The 17368-nt window shown below is 41.4% G+C and overlaps 1 protein-coding gene across 1 annotated transcript; it reads right to left on the reverse strand.

The window, feature by feature from the left end:
* Nucleotides 1-1651: 1651 nt before the first annotated feature.
* On the reverse strand, nucleotides 1652-17368 carry gldn (gliomedin; the record flags this gene model as incomplete). Its single annotated transcript, XM_083996947.1, has 11 exons — nucleotides 1652-2117; nucleotides 3523-3673; nucleotides 3820-3945; nucleotides 5467-5547; nucleotides 6571-6678; nucleotides 7498-7599; nucleotides 8398-8481; nucleotides 10194-10238; nucleotides 10356-10407; nucleotides 11827-12204; nucleotides 17222-17368. The coding sequence occupies 11 exons, from the start codon at nucleotides 17366-17368 to the stop codon at nucleotides 1652-1654; spliced, it is 1740 nt and encodes a 579-aa protein (XP_083853073.1).

Here is a 17368-nt window from a genome sequence, read left to right on the forward strand (position 1 = left end):
GATGAGGGAAACCAAGAAATCCCATGAGACAATTAAAGGTAACGAACCTACTGCTATGACTATAGGGATTATGGCAATGGGCCAATTTGCCAAAATGTTGAACTATCCCTTTAAATACTGAATTCTTCATTTATAACACATGAATACTCATTAGTGTGTAGTTTATAAACACAGTTAAAAATGTTTTACTCATCATTGATAAGCACTAAACTACATACTAATGAGTATTGATGCGTTATAAATGAAGAATTCAGTATTTATTAATGCTTAATCAAAAAGGCTAACTAATGATGAAGTAATAGTTAGTTCCTCAGTAACTAATCTAACTGTGTGTTCCTTGTTGTAAAGTGTTAAATAATAATAATATGTTTAAATATTCTCAGTGTGTTAGTGAAGAGAACTGGGTCTAAATACAGCAACATCACAATAATTACTGATGGGATATTGAATTCCTTGAGTGAATCTGAGTCTTCACCTCAGACCGACGTGTCCACCTGTTTGCAGCCAGTCAGCAGGTGTGTGTGTGTGTGTGTGTGTGTGTGTGTGTGTGTGTGTGTGTGTGTGTGTGTGTGTGTGTGTGTGTGTGTGTGTGTGTGTGTGTGTGCAGTGGTGGACAGTAACGGAGTCAATTTACTTGAGTACTGTACTTAAAGTAAATTTAAAAGCATGTACTTTTGGATACTTAGGTACTAGGGCTGGGACGATATGCTTTTCTCCCGATTCGATTCTTCTACGATTTTTTGGATGGTGATTCGATTTAAATTGCGATTCTATGATATTGCCGATTCTCTCTATGATTTTTAGTCTTTAGCATTTTTAACATTTATCTGCACACAAATACTGTAGGAGCCTATAAATTAACATACTCCATTATAAAGTGAACTTAAACCCTTTTCAAAACCTGGACTCTCTGTATATAAAAAAGGCGAACAAATGCACATCGCACAATATTTAAAAAATTTTAAAAAATTAAAAAATCGATTTTAGGAAAAAAAAATCGATTTAAAAACCGTCAAAAAAGATATTGCGATATTTATGTGAATCCATTTTTTCTCCCACCCCTATTAAGTACCTTTTAAAAGCAAGTACTTTTTTACTCTTACTCGAGTACACACTAAAAACAGTTGGGTTAAAAAATAACCCAATTATAACCCAACTGCTGGTTCAAATAAGGACAAACCCCTTTTTTGGGTTATTTTAATCCAACAGTTTGGGTTATTCTTTTTGACCCAACTTTTGGGTTGAATATTCAACCCAAAAGTTGGGTTATGCTAACTACAACATTGAGTTATTTTTACACCCTTAACCCAATGAATGGGTTACTCACTGAAAAATAACCCAATTACTTGAACAACCCAGGAATTGGGTTAAATTCATAGCCTATAACCCTGAAAATGGAAAAATAACCCAAAAATTTAACCCAACACCAATAACTCAGAAATTGGGTTACAGAGATAACCCAACATTTTTTAGTGTGTAACATGTCGACTGAGCTACTTTTACTTGTAACGGAGTAAATTTTGACCAGTAGTATTTGTACTTTTACTCAAGTACTGGGGTTGAGTACTCTGTCCATCTCTGCGTGTGAGTGTGCATGTGTGTGTGCATGTGTGTGTCAGTGTGTGTGTGTGTGTGTGTGTGTGTGTGTGTGTCAGTCGTCAGAGATGAAGTGCACCACGTGCAGCCGGACGGAGCTGTGGTCCCACGTGTACAGGTGTCGGTCCTCGGGGCTGTAGGACAGCATGGCCAGGACGCCGCCCGGGGGCCGCAGGTCAAAGGTCACGTTGACCGGCTTCCCCTTCAGCAGGTCGAAGGCGAAGCTCACCCGGGCGTCCCTGGTGTCGGTGACGTAGAGCACGCCGCAGGCCACGAAGGCGTTGCCGGCCTTGGAGCGCGGGTAGCTGGTGTTGATGTAGGCGGAGACCGAGAAGGTCTTCTGGTCGAGCCGCGCCACCGTCACGCTGTCGTCCGCGCTGGAGGCGAAGACCAGCCACAGCCCGTTCTCGTCCACCGCCAGCTTGAAGTAGGTCTTGGAGTTGTGCAGCAGGTAGGAGAGGCTGTGGTGCAGAGCGTTGTCGATGGCCAGAGTCTGCAGCTTCCTGCTGCTCAGGTCAAACCTGAGGACGGAGAGGAGGAAGAGACCAACGAGACCAGAGGCTGTTTGTTAATCAACCAGAGGAAACAGCAGAGAAACACAGAGACAGGCAGGCAGGGGGGCATTTATGGGGGAGTTATAACCCTTCATAAAAAAAAAGAAAACAAATCCAGCCAATATAACAGGTCATAACTGGTCAACTTCACTCAACTCAAGTCAAACTTTATTTGTAGAGCACTCGAAGTGGTGTATAGATCAATTAAAAGAATAATATAAAATACATAAAGTGCAATAGAATACAAACTATAAATAAACAAATACTATACAAGTGTGTGTTTGTCAATATGTTCTTCATTGTCATAGTTGCCCTTTTGTCTTTTTGTGTTGTCTACATCAGTGGTTCTCAACTGGTGGGTCGGGACCCAAAAGTGGGTCGCGGACAGCTGGTCAAAAAAGTAAATAATATTTAATGCACATCTGATGTTGGACATGTCTTTTATTTTGAAAAATAACGTGAACACATGCAGTTGTAAAGCTCCTCCTCACTTTCTTATTATTTGCTCCATTTGCTCTGAATGCAAAGATATCAGTTTCTTATTAATGTGGCCTGAATGCAGTGAATCTTGTTTTGTTTTGTGGGTCTTTATTTTGTGAACATGCTCTGAATGCAGAGATGCATTAGAAGTCAAATATATTGTTTTGTTGGTCTCCATTTTGTGCAGTTTGATATTTTTTTATTCACTTCGGTACATGCAGTTGTCATGGTAACTCCTCAGTTTCATTCATGTGCTCTGAAATGCACTTTGCTCAATAAAGAGCAAAATGAGTTTTTAAAGGCTTTAAAAAAAAAAATCTTGGTTTGAATTCTATAAAAGTGGGTCGCGACTTAATGACCATGGGAACATGTGGAGCCCAGAGTGAGACTAGTTGAGAACCCCTGTCCTACATTATTATGTGTAGGTAGCCTACTGTTATTGAACTGTTTTTATGTTTATGGGACTCTGGATGGAAATTAGCAGCTTTGCTCAAATAAACAAATAAAGTAAAGTAAAGTAAAAGAAAAAGACAAATGAGTTGCTGCCAGGGAGAAAAAGTGCATATTTAGGGAGGATTTAAAAGAGCCCATATTCTGCTCAGAAACAGAATGAAAAGAGCCACGAGGCCAAGAAACAATCTGAAATAGTTGGTTCATCAGATAAAAGGAGAAAAACCAACTGTCCAAACGAGGGAACAGTCTTAAAGGGATAGTTCAACATTTTGGCAAATTGGCCCATTGCCATAATCCCTGTAGTCATATAGCAGTAGGTTTGTTACCTTTAATTGTTGTTGCAAAGTAAGTGACAATGATATAAAGATTTTTTTTTGCAAAATGTGGTAGATTATTACATCATGAGGTGAAAGTTCATGTTTAACCCAACTGAACTGACCTGGCGATGCTGGAGCTGCCGGCCATGTGGTAGTAGAAGGAGCCGTTGTGGACGATGTGTCCACAGCCGTGGTAGAACTTCCTGACGTCCACGGTGTCGCTGACGTTGTTCTGGAAGGAGGCGATGCTGCTGTACTCCTTCAACACACGACCTGCAGGAGGAGGAAGAGGAGGAACAGACACTCAGAGCGTCAGTGTGAGACTGAAACAAGCTGCAGACCAGCGTGTTCCTCTGCAGTGGAAAAGGAGAAGGAGGAGGAGAAGAAGAAGGAGAAGGAGAAGGAGGAGAAGAACCCACCAGAGAAGTGCTCCGCCACCCAGATCCTCTCGTCGTTGGTGTGAGCCGTGTCCTTCATCCAGGTGCCGAAGGTGCTCCTCATCTTCGTCACGTTCCTGGGGTTGATCAGGGACTTGATGAGGCACTCTGCAGGAAAACACAGACATTCAGTTACCTGACAGGCAGCAGGTTATTAGAGCCAAGTGAAACTAAATAAAAACTCAACTAACATCACTTCACTTATCTCAAGGAAATTTAAATCAAATGCAACTGGACTTGGTTATTTGTCTCTAGGAAGATGTTTCACCTTCATCCAACACTGCAAAAACTCTACATCTTTCCAAGAATATTTGTCTTATTTCTTGTCAAAATGTCGCATTTCTAGTCAAAACTAATCTCTTTCCACTTAAAATAAGACTCATCACCTAAAAATTAACTTGTTTTTAGATCATTTTCACTTGTTTCAAACTAACTTTTATTTGAAATAAGTAGAAAAATCTGCCAGTGAAAGCAAGTTGTTTGTGCTTGTAATAAGGAAGAAAAACTTGCTCCACTGTCAGATTTTTCTACTTATTTACAGTGGAAAATTTGCTTGAAAAAATGTCTAAAGTGTCTAAAAACAAGCTGCTTTTTATGTGATGAGTCTTATTTTAAGTATAATTAGATTTATTTTGACTAGAAATAAGACAAATATTCTTGGTAAGATTTTGAATTTTTGCAGTGAAGAGGCTTCATCACTTCATGTTGGTGTCTGACCAGGCTGAGACTGGCCCTCTTGGATGAGAGATGAAATGTCTTCCTAGACAAATAACCAAGTCCAGTTGCGTTCGATTTAAATTTCCTTGAGAAAACTATGACCTGGACAAATGAGAATATTCACAGGCTGACTTCATCACTTGTTCTAACTAACTAAAACTAAACTAAAACTGCTTTTTGTGGCTGTGAAAAACATTTGTAAGCATTTCTTTTTAAATTATGCACAGCACTTTTATCTGCACCTTGTCATTTATTATTGCTCCTATTTATACAAATTCTAATTCAAATGTATTTATATATATAGCACCATATCATGCAGAAGCAGTTCAGAGTGCTTTACATAGAGATAGGACAACATATTAGTACAGTAAAAAAGTAAACAGCAATAGATACTAAGACACACAGAAGTTCATACTGTACACACTGGGTCAAGGAAGAAAAGAAGGAAGGAAGGACGAAGGGAAAGATGGGAGGAAAGAAGGAAGGGAAGATAGAAGGAGGGCGGGAACAGATTGGGTCAATTGGGTCAAAAAGGAAGTAAGAAGGAAGGAAGGAAGGAAGGAAGGAAGGAAGGAAGGAAGGAAGGAAGGAAGGAAGGAAGGAAGGAAGGAAGGAAGGAAGGAAGGAAGGAAGGGGAAAGGATTGTGGAAAGAAGGAAGGGAAAAGGGAAGGAAAGAAAGATGGAGGGAGGGAGGGAACAGATCAGGTCAATTGGATCAAAGGAGGAAGGAAGAAGAAGGAAGGACGAAGGGAAGGAAGGAAGGAAAGAAAGGAGGAAGGGATTTTTCTCTAACAAAATGTTGTTGTATCTCGTTGGACAATGACAATAAAGTTTCTTCTTCCTAAATGACAAATTTAAAAGTATAACTTCCATAAAACACACACACACACACACACGCTGTGGAAACACACCATTGTTCACTGGTTTCTCCTGCAGCTTCAGCGCCTCCTTCACTGACGACGTGTCGTCGTTAGGAACCACGTGCAGCAGCCCTGAGACACACAGGTGGTTATAGACACACACTGGAGGTCAATTAAAGCTTCTCTTTGTCACAATTTTACTTTTATGATGAAAAAAAGTAAATGAGATTCATTTTTTTCATCCACAACAAAACCAGAGTTGTTTTAGAGGGAAATACAGAGACTGCTTGATGAAAAACTGTCCCTGAAGGCAACGTGCATCAGTGGTTTTACATGAATTTCCCTCTACAACAACTCTGTGTGGTAACGTTGTGTTATTATCTCATAGCGTGGTGAATGTGCAGGTCACAACTTGTCCACCAGAGCGTTGTGGAGTTGTTGGATTGTGTATTTGATGAGTTTGATGAGGGAAACCAAGAAATCCCATAATGAGCCTCCGTAGCGTAGCTCTGAGCAGCTCACTGCTCTGCTCCGCCGTTCTAAAAACAGCTTGCACCGACAATTAAAGGTAACGAACCTACTGCTATGACTATAGGGACTATGGCAATGGGGCAATTTGACAAAATGTTGAACTATCCCTTTAACGCTGTGCTCAGAAACTGGAGACACTGCTACAGCTGTCTCTCTCTTTTAACTTTCTAGTAATTTAATTTTTTGATATCAAATATGTAGGTTTTATTTTTTTTAGCTTAATTCTCTTGTGTTGTGTGTCTAATTGTTGTGCTGTTTGTCTTGCCTATATGGACATTTCACTCATGTTTACAAATCGTTAGCCTAATAGCATAATTGCCTAAGTCATATTTGAACATTTTCGGGGAAAAAAAGAAAAAACACAATTTCTAGCAAGCAAAGTCAAAAAGATGACTTAGGCAGATAGTGATTTTGGACTCTAAAAAGTGTTCTGATTGGTTGAGGACATAGCCAATAAGGCAAGGTGATGCAGCAGTGGTAGCAGAGGAAAGTTAGGCAGATATCTCAATTTGGCCAAAAAATGACTTAGGCAATTATGCTATGAGGCTAACGAAATGTAGAAATTGCACGGTAACTATTTGACTGTAGTGTGTGTGTGAAGGTGAAGATGTTTCAGAGTCTCACCCAGGGTCTGAGCTGCCTGCAGGTTGGCTCTGTGGTGTCGGGTTCTGGGAGGACCCTGAGGCCCGGGAGGACCAGGAGGTCCAGGAGGTCCTGGAGGACCAGCACGCCCTGCTCAGAGGAGGAGAAGAAGGAGAAGAAGACCTGTGACTTGCCTGGATATGAACTTAAAGGGATACGCCAACATTTTTTTTTTCGTGTCTTGCCTCACTCCCGAGTCCATGACCAGCAGATAGACACCATCCTTTCGACTGTGCGTGCAGTAACCATGGAGATAGAGCCGTATCGCCCGTAATTAGCTTAGCTCAAACACTGGAAGTGTATGGGTAGTGTTAGCCTGCCTCCACCTAAAGTCGCTAATTAGCTTAGCTGAAACGCTGTAAGTGTGTAGGCAAGGCAAGGCAATTTTATTTGTATAGCCCGTTTTTACAAACAGTTTGCCAGTTTGTTGTGGCATCACAACAACATCCTCTGCCCTTAGACCCTCACATCGACTGAGGAAAAACTCCATGGAAAACCTACCTATACACTTTCAGCGTTTGAGCTAAGCTAATTAGCGGTGCGCCAGCTCTGCCCGTATCTCCCTTGTTACTGCACGCACAGTCGAAAGGATGGTGTCTATCTGCTGGTCATGGACTCGGGAGTGAGGCAAGACACGAAAAAAAAAAGTTGGCGTATCCCTTTCAGTTTATCATGAGGATGAATAAAGAAACTAGAAAAAGATAGCATTTCCTGCAGAAAATGCGTGTGAATGCTGAAAGCAGCTGAACACTGTTGCTGAAGCAATGCTGAATGAGCTGAAGAAATTGTTGAATCAATGCTAGTTGAAGAAACTGCTAAAGCAATGTTGAAAAGACTAATGCTAAAGCTGAAACATATAACTTGTAGTATGAGATGAATAAAGAAATAAACTCTTTGACAGTCACAAACCTTCAAGGATGACGTCATTAGATGGTTCTCCCTTCTCTCCAGGTGGACCAGCTTCTCCTGGTTCTCCCGTTTCCCCAGGTTCTCCTCTCTCACCTGGTGGAGCGGTGGGGTGGGGTGAGGGTGGGAGGGGGGGTGATGATAGAGAAACAGTGTTGAGGCCTCAGCAGACTCAGTTTCCTCTGCTGTTTGAACCATGAATGAACTCATTGACTCTGAGTCTGAATCATCGGTGGAGTGGGAGAAGCTTCATTCAGCCGCAGCCCGAAACCACAGGCATGAAGCAGGAAGCATGACGTCATCATGACTCATGACTCACTGACAGAGACCAAGACCAAGACCAGGACCGGGACCTTACATTTATTACAGTTTTTTTCAATTGCTAAAACACTAAACCCAGTTGCCTGAACCCACTGATTGAACCAGTCACTTTTCACCTGTTTACACAACAACTTGCCAACACATTTTCATTGTGATGCACCTGTGTTGCATAATGCTAATGTTGATTGACTCGGGGCACGATTTGACAACATAGTTCAGTTTTGAGCACAGATTGAACTGTTTTGAGGTGAAAGTTTGGTTTTGCAAGAAGAGTCTGAGGTTTTGTGAATGTAGCTTGAAAATTGGGGTTTGTGTTCACAGTTTAGAGAAAAGGAAAAGCAGCTTTCAAGAAATAATGTGTCTTAGCAATCGAGAAAAACTGTATATGACACGTAGGAAACAGAGGAGAGGGGAGAGGAGAGGAAAGAGAGGAGGAGAGGACCAGGTTGTGTGTCTGTCTCAGTCTTTTCCTGCTCTATTGTTGCTGCTCTTCCTTCACCTAAAAGGCCGTCGGCGCCCGAGGCTTCGGCTAAGTGCTCGGTGAATAGAGAGACTCCTTTTTGGGTTTTTTTTTTTACTTACCCTTCTTTCCTCTTTTCCCATCAGCCCCGGGCTCTCCATTCAGACCCGGAACGCCATCAGTCCCATTGTGACCCGGCAAACCGTCTGCACCAGGAAAACCTGCACACACACACAGACACAGACACACACACACACGCACACACATGTGAGCTGAATGGAAACACAGCCGCACTCAGCAGCAGCAGCAACATGGGTCAGTGAAGCAGAAAGGACACGTACACTGCAAAAACTGATCAAAATCTTTCCAAGAATATTTGTCTTATTTCTTGTCAAAATGTCTCATTTCTAGTCAAAACTAATCTCTTTCCACTTAAAATAAGACTCATCACCTTAAAATGAACTTGTTTTTAGATCATTTTCACTTGTTTCAAACAAATTTTCTCTTGAAATAAGTAGAAAAATCTGCCAGTGAAAGCAGGTTTTTTGTGGTTGTAATAAGAAAGAAAAACTTGCTCCACTATCAGATTTTTCTACTAATTTCAAGTGAAAATCTGCTTGAAAGAAGTAAAAAGTGTCTAAAAACAAGCTGCTTTTTAATGTGATGAGTCTTATTTTTTGTATAATTAGATTTGTTTTGACTAGAAATAAGACAAACATTCTTGGTAAGATTTTGAGTTTTTGCAGTGTGCAAGTTGAATTTATTATCAAGGGATCGTCCCTTGAGATGAAACATTACAAAACAGACAGTACAGACAAACAAACAGAGTAATCAGAACTGGTGTGTGTAGTACAGAGTCGCTGTCCAGGCTGCTCTTTGTCAAGGCAGATTTAAAAATGGTCAAAATGTCAGAAATTCTAATATCTAAACAAAAATCTCATAATACATAAATTGCATCTTGGCAGCATGGACATGTTGGTGATTTGTTTTTAACCATAAGTGTTTTGGTTCATAAGTGAAAATGTGAATGTTTCAAAATGCCACTCTTACATTGACTGCAGTTGTTCCCATGAGAGCAGAATTCAAAATGTTCTCGAAAATTCAGTTTTTGAGTTAAAATTCTGATATTTGCTAAACTTCACCAACCATGACTCCAAAATATTCTCTTTTTTTTCAGGAAGATTGAAAATGTATTTAGCTGGAATTGGATAGTCTATGTTTACAGTACTGTTTACAGTCAAACGTTTGGATGGATTGTAGGCTCAATTTTGGATCAATCAAAAATCCGAGAACTAAGTTTTGTGGAGGACGGTCTGGAGATGCTCTGTAGCAAGTTTGGTGACAATTTAGCAAAAATTGTAGGAGGAGATACATTTAATAAGTTTTACAATTTTTGAAAAAAACTGAGTGATGGACTTCATAATTTGTAATTAGTTTAAGTTGACAAAAGTTTCAGCAGTGTTGGGGCTACAGGTTGGTGAAGTTTCAACACTGAAGCACCTACCGTTGACTTTGTAGGAATTTTTAAAGTTTTTAAATTTAAACGCTTATTGTGGCCCCCCCAGGCCGGACATTTCTGCAAAGTTTGGTGAGTTTTCACCCATGGGAAGTATGACTTCCTCGGAAGAAGAAAGAAGAAAGAAGAAGAATTCCTAGGAATACAATAGTGTCCCGGCAGCTTAGCTGCCCGGACACTAATAAAGAAGAAAAGCCAGGAATACAATAGTTTCCTTGGCTGCTTCGCTGCAGCCAGGAACCTAAAAACAAATGAAACGGATGCTCGCTCTTTGCCCACAACCCCGTCCTCAAATAATATGCGGAGAAAAGAGAATGCATTGAACTGGATATTGTACATAGATTATACTCAATTTAGAAACATGAACACGTTGTGCTACTAACATAGGAAAATGTGACTTACCAGGAGGTCCTAAAGGTCCTGGAAGTCCTGAAGGTCCCGGCGGTCCTGGTGGACCTTGATGACCTGGAGGTCCTGGAAGAGCAGAAGGGTTCAGGATGAAGACCCAGTAGAAACAGAGTGATGATTGATTATATGTATTTATATATATTGATGTGAACGTACCAGCGATGCAGACGCCCTTGGTGCTGTTACAGATGTCGATCAATAATTTGATCTGAGGAGAAAAAGAGAAAATATCAGAACACGATGAAAACGCTTCACTTAGATCAAAGTTACATTTATTATTTGACACGTAGGAAACTGTTGTAATGTTTCACTTTAACGTCTCCGTTACTTTTGTTTTACATTTGATTGATCGGTTAATAATCTTTATTATCAAATATGGTCCACTCTTATGCACATATACAGTACACACATAACATACAAGACAAAAAGAAAGCAAAACAAAACAAACAAACAGGATGAAAAATTAAAAAAAATACAATAATTTGTCACTGTTAGTTTAAAAGGAACGATGCAAACTATTGTGCCAGTGCTTACGAAGCCTGGATGTGAACTGATATCCCATCATAGGGCAGGTTAAGGCCTTAATAATACAGTTACATTAGACACATTAGAGGACACAAATAACTGGCTGGCAGGTCGTAGCAACAACCTCATGGCGTCATTATAAGCCACTTTAAGCCTCTGCATTCACTCTGTAAGAGGACCAGAGATGAGCTGTATAAAAGGGGTGACATACATTGCAAAAGCTCAAAATCTGTCCAAGAATATTTGTCTTATTTCTAGTCAAAATGTCTCATAGTCAAAAATAATCTAATCTTACCACTTAGAATAAGAGTAATCACATAAAAATGAACTTGTTTTTAGATCATTTTCACTTGAAATAAGTAGAAAAATCTGCCAGTTAAAGCAAGTTTTTTGTGCTTGTAATAAAAAAAGAAAAACTTGCTCCACTGTCAGATTTTTCTACTTATTTCAAGTGAAAATCTGCTTGAAAGAAGTAAAAAGTGTCTAAAAACAAGCTGCTTTTTAATGTGATGAGTCTTATTTTAAGTATAATGAGATTTGTTTTGACTAGAAATTACATTTTAAAGCAGAAGTAAGCGATCCGGTGGTTTTGTCTAACTTCCTGTCAGCAGATGGAGTTAGCAGTCCCCGCCCTCGTCCCTACGTCACCACATTCACGCGCATCCCTTGGCTGCACACACAGAGAGGACCGCCCCTTTATGCCGTTCTCTCTCCTCATTGGATAAAGGTTGTAGGATACAAGGAAAGTTTTCTCCTGGGCTCAGAGCAGAGCAGAGTGACTGACAGACCCGTGTTTCAGACCAAACACTCTATAGAAGTGATTGCTGTCGGAAGATACAACAATTTAAGACTTATATTAACACAAACATTCACCTTACTTCTGCTTTAACTAGAACAAAGTCCTTCAATATTAGAACGTCTCTGACTAGAAATAAGACAAATATTCTTGGTAAGATTTTGAGTTTTTGCAGTGTGGACCCCAGGAAGACTAGCGCTGCTCTAGAGCGCAGCTAATAGGGATCAAACAAATAAAACAAAACAAAAATGAATCAATAAAACACACAGACACACACAGTGCATCATCTTCCTCCTGCCTCCTCACCGGCACCATGGAGTAGGTCATCATCGTCATCATGTCGTCCTGAACCTGCAGCGTCTTGTGGTTGTTGTGACCGTGTCGGTGTTTGTGCTTCGTCATTGTCGTCTTCTTCTCCTGCTCCTCTCCCACCTCCTGACTGACCTCCTGCTGCTCCTCCCCCTCCTCCTCCTGCTGCTGGTGGTGGAGGAACAGCTCCTTCTGCAGCAGCTCCTTCTGCAGCTTCTCCTCGCTCCTCTTGTTCCTAGAGTACTGCTGCTGCTGGTGCTGAGCCTGCAGCCCTGCAGCTCCTCTGGGCAGCTCCTGCAGGAACTCCACCACTGAGCTCTGCTCCAGCTGCTCCATCCTCGCCTCCGTCCGCTGCAGCCGGGTCTGGTGCTGGTTCTGGTGGTGGAACATTTTCATTTTCATTTCATTTTCATTTCATTTCATTTTCATTTCATTTTCATTTCATTTTCATTTCATTTAAAGGGATAGTTCACCCAAAACTCGACTAAGGGCTGGGAGAAGTTTCAGAGTCCTCCGTGGCTTCTCTGAGTTACAGGGGGTCTCGGCGTAGCAGTGCATGTCCATATAACGGTTGAAAATGGATACCAACTGTCTTCGTAACAAAAAGACACACCAAAAAACATCCAAATACCTCCATGCTGCTCGTATGTAATGTCCGTCTTGTATTGAAGCCCCGAATATTGCCAAATTGTCCCGAAAAAAATTAAATAAGTCTATATTTCGGGGCGGTGCGTGGCGCAGTGGGTAGAGCGGCCGTCCCATGTAGAGGCTACAGTCCTCGCCGCAGGCGTCCCCGGTTCGAATCCCGCGTCGGGCAGACCTTTCCTGCGTGTCATTCCCCCTCTCTCTGCCTCCCCATTTCCTGTCTATCTCTACTGTCATCACTATCAAATAAAAGCAAAAAGCTGAAAAAATATACTTTAAAAAAATAAAAAAAATAAAAAATAAGTCTATATTTCAAGCTTGTTTTGTAGCGGAAGCTTCTCGTCAAATTTGACGAACCGGGAAGAGGAGCTTTGAGAAGCTTCCGCTACAAAACAAGCTTGAAATATAGACTTATTTAATTTTTTTCGGGACAATTTCGCATTTCGGGGCTTCAATACAAGACGGACATTACATACGAGCAGCATGGAGGTATTTGGATGTTTTTTGGTGTGTCTTTTTGTTACGAAGACAGTTGGTATCCATTTGCAACCATTATATGGACATGCACTGCTACGCCGAGACCCCCTGTAACTCAGAGAAGCCACGGAGGACTCTGAAACTTCTCCCAGCCCTTAGTCCACATGATGGGGAGGAGATAATGAGTGAAATTTCAATTTTGGGTGAACTATCCCTTTAATGATTATTTGACAAGGACAGTGCACATTACAGTAATGGACAATTTGTGATGCGCTGCACATCACGTCATGTTAAAAGTGCCAGATTTAGCTCGAAGCTAATTTCCATCCGTATAGTCCTCACATTAAAGACGGACAGACATACCATACAAAAAGATAACAGTAGGAAGCTACCTGCACTGCACTAACTCAAAATCTTTCCAAGAATATTTGTCCTTTTTCTTGTCAAAATGTCCCATTTCTAGTCAAAACTAATCTCTTTCCACTGAAAATAAGACTCATCACCTAAAAATGAACTTGTTTTTAGATCATTTTCACTTGTTTCAAACTAACGTTCACTTGAAATAAGTAGAAAAAAAAAATCTGCCTTTTTGAGCTTGTAATAAGAAAAAAAAAACTTGCTCCACTATCAGATTCTTCTACTTATTTCAAGTGAAAATCTGCTTAGAAAGTGTCTAAAAACAAGCTACTTTATAACTCTTTCGCGACCATTGACGAGTAAACTCGTCACAGCCTGCCGAACGTTCACGGTCCGTGTACGTTTCGTTAGTTTGATTTTTCCTTTAAACCGAACTGTCAGAAAACGAAAGTCAGCTGGTAATTTGGTTTTCCGTTTCAAACCAAAAACCAAAAAAACAAAATTCAGGCTGGTTTTTTGTTTTTTGTTTTTTTGTTTTTAAAACGAAAATACGAGGAAACCAAAATCAAATTACGGTAAAATTTTGATTGTCTTTTTGTTTTTGATCTTAAACAACACATTAACGCCGATGACGGACCGGAAGTGTCGGAACTTCAAAATAAAAGCCCAGTGAATTGCGTTATAGCCACAGACTGTAGATGAATGGCCTATAAAATCTTTTTTTTTTCTTTGTAAATGTTGTGTTTTGAGCATATGGATACATTTTCACAGCTGTGCTTATTTTTTACACATTAGCGGCCAAGCTCATCATTAGTTCATCTTCCTCACGTGCCTCGGTCTGTCCGTTGCGCACGCTGCAGCGCTTTGCTCCCAGGTCAATCAGAGCATTTTCACAGCGTGATGAGGTCAGCTTCACTCCAGTCAGTCTTCACAGACAGTCCACTAAGAGTTTCTGAACATTTCCTCCTCAGTTTGTCCCAGGCGGCGGCAGATAGTTTTTAATTTTTTTTTTTTTATGGCTTGAACGCCATTAGGCCTATATGAGACCCGCCTATTAATTGAATACCGGCTGATTGTTTTGTTATTTGAGGAATATAGCTATATACGATCTGCTGCAGTAACGTTCGCCACCTTGTGGAATAATGCTGCATGGGGCTGGGTCATAGACCAGCTCTTCTCAGAGACTCAACCCGACCCTGAGGTCTCCAACCCCGGGCATATTTGGCAGGTGGCAGCGGCCCCTTTATGGTTCTTTTCTACTCTTTTCAGTCACATGAGATCCAGTCCCAGACCTCGGCTACAGTCCGGGATTTCATCAGGCTCCCTTCCCGGCACAGGGCACTCTAATTGGCAGCTTAGATGAGGGGAATCGCCGTGCGTAATGGTCGCGCGTAATGACAGCTCCTCGCCGGTGAAACACAATAAACTGCGCTACTTCTTGCATGTTTGTCTCATGGCACGGTGGAGCATACACAGAGGTACACAAACAGGTGGATCAGGCTGCAAAGAAGTCCGCTGTGAAAATGATCTGACTGAGTGGAAGCGAAGCGCTACAGCGTGCGCAATGGAGACAGAGACCCAGCGCAGCGAGGAGAACAGTACATGATGAGTTAACGATCAGCTTCGCTATGTGTAAAAATAAGCACAGCTGTGAAAATGTATCCATGTGCTCAAAACACAACATTTACAAAGAAAAAAAAAGATTTTATAGGCCATTCATCAACAGTCTGTGGCTATAACGCAATTCACTGGGCTTTTATTTTGAAGTTCCGACACTTCCGGTCCGTCATCGGCGTTAATGTGTTGTTTAAGATCAAAAACAAAAAGACAATCAAAATTTTACCGTAATTTGATTTTGGTTTCCTCGTTTTTTCGTTTTAAAACCAAAAACCAAAAAACGAAAAAACCAGCCTGAATTGTGGTTTTTTGGATTTTGGTTTGAAACGGAAAACCAAATTACCAGCTGACTTTCGTTTTCTGACAGTTCGGTTTAAAGGAAAAATCAAACTAACGAAACGTACACGGAACGTTCACGACCACTGACGAGTAAACTCGTCAAAACCGTTTTTTTTACAGATTACGATAATAGACACTCTGAGGTACCCTGTGTGTGAATATGGTTCCTCTGATATGTAAAACTGTTTTAAACTAAAATCAAAACATAATGTTTTTTATAAACTGTATGGTTTTGGTTTTATTTGAGTAATCGTTCTCCTTGAATGCTGCTCTGGGGACAGCGTGCAGCGCTGTGCGGCTGTCGGCTACAGTGTTGCCACTTTCTCGCTGAATCTGGCGACTTTCCAAACCCTCTTTTGACAAAAGCGACCGACGACAAATCTGGCGAGTTCTTCCGGTGCTGTTACAAACGTTTCTGGTTTGGAGACTCGGTTTTGAAAGCCGGTTATCACGGCTGTTTTCACGGCGCTGAGCAGCAGAGCGGGCGCTCTGCAGCGGGGGCTGTGACCGGCCGCCCCCGCCCCAGAGCACCCACCGCCGGCCAGTCACACAGCAGTGTCACGGAGCTGCTGCGCTGCGGCCAGAGACCCACACCGCTGCACCGCTGCACCGCTGCTCTCCACGCTGCCACACCCCCCAGATTTACCTACAAATATATTTATTTAGCCGTAGAAATGATTTGGGAGACGCCACACTGCAGAGTAGCGGTAAAATGAGCAGATTGCCACTTGACACAAAAGTGCGTTTTTCTCTGAAACTAGAGCGGGAGCTCCATTTTTGGAGAAACCCAGCTCTCTTCTCCTCCTTCGTACTCACGAACGAAACGGCGGCGAAAAGTTTTTTCGAGAAGCACGTTGTAAAGTCACTCTTCAACCACGTGAAGACCGTTTGTTTCTAGGTGATGTACAGAGTTCGGTTCGACGTGAGATAAAAGGTAAACAAATAGCCAAAAACATGTGGTCCTGAGCGGATGTGCTGAGGAATTAGTGTGGTCGCGAAAGAGTTAATGTGACGAGTCTTATTTTGAGTATAATTTGATTTGTTTTGACTAGAAATGACATTTTGACTAGAAATAAGACAAATATTCTTGGTAAGACATTTGAGTTTTTGCAGTGTAGTATTAGCAGCAGTTACAACAATAAGAAAACGGATAGCAACCTGTATAAATATAAGAGAGGACAAAGTACCAGCAGCATTTATATCAGTAAAAGATACGAAATAAGAAAACAGATAACAATGCCATGCAGCGCTGCCTGCATGGCATTGTTATCTGCATAAATATAAGAAAAAAACAGAATATTAGTAGCAGATTCACAGTAAAATTACAATGCAGAATAAGATACGGTAAGAAATAAGGGCTAAATTAGTACTGTATTAAAGGGATAGTATCATTTTTTTTAAAGTGGGGTTGTATGATCTACAAATAGCCCCTAAGTACTTTAATTGCAGTAGAAGACTCTCTGCACTCCTCCCGTTAGCAACGCCAGCCCATAATAGCCCTGCCCAGAGATTTACAACATACAGTGTTGTGAACAGACCCAAAGAAACAGCCTATTTTCACGGCGTTTTTATTTGGACCTAAACAACTCACGTATCCCTCCGCCCAGGGTTAGCGCCCGCCGATCAGCAGTTGGTTAGGTCCAAATAAAAACTTTGTTGTTCCTGAACTTTGAAGGGCTGGAAAAAATTATATTATAGTGAACAATGGAACTGTGTATTTTTTTTCCAGGTAAAACCTCTTTTAGGCCGTGAAAATAGGCCGTTTCTTTGGGTCTGTTCACAACACTGTATGTTGTAAATCTCTGGGCAGGGCTATTATGGGCTGGCGTTGCTAACGGGAGGAGTGCAGAGAGTCTTCTACTGCAATTAAAGTACTTAGGGGCTATTTGGAGATCATACAACCCCACTTTAAAAAAAATGATACTATCCCTTTAAAGTGCTAGTCAATATTTCATACCAGGAGAACCAGGAGGCCCACAGAGTTCACCAGGGCCAGTGCACAGGTCCCGTACAGAACCGCGCGCTGGGGCAGAGTCATGCTGGGCGTGGGGATCCACATGGTCGCCACCTGAGGGTCACCGCCGTCGCCCCCCAACCTGAGCAT

Source organism: Trachurus trachurus, assembly GCF_905171665.1.
Source record: "Trachurus trachurus genome assembly, chromosome: 3".
Lineage (NCBI taxonomy): Eukaryota > Metazoa > Chordata > Actinopteri > Carangiformes > Carangidae > Trachurus > Trachurus trachurus.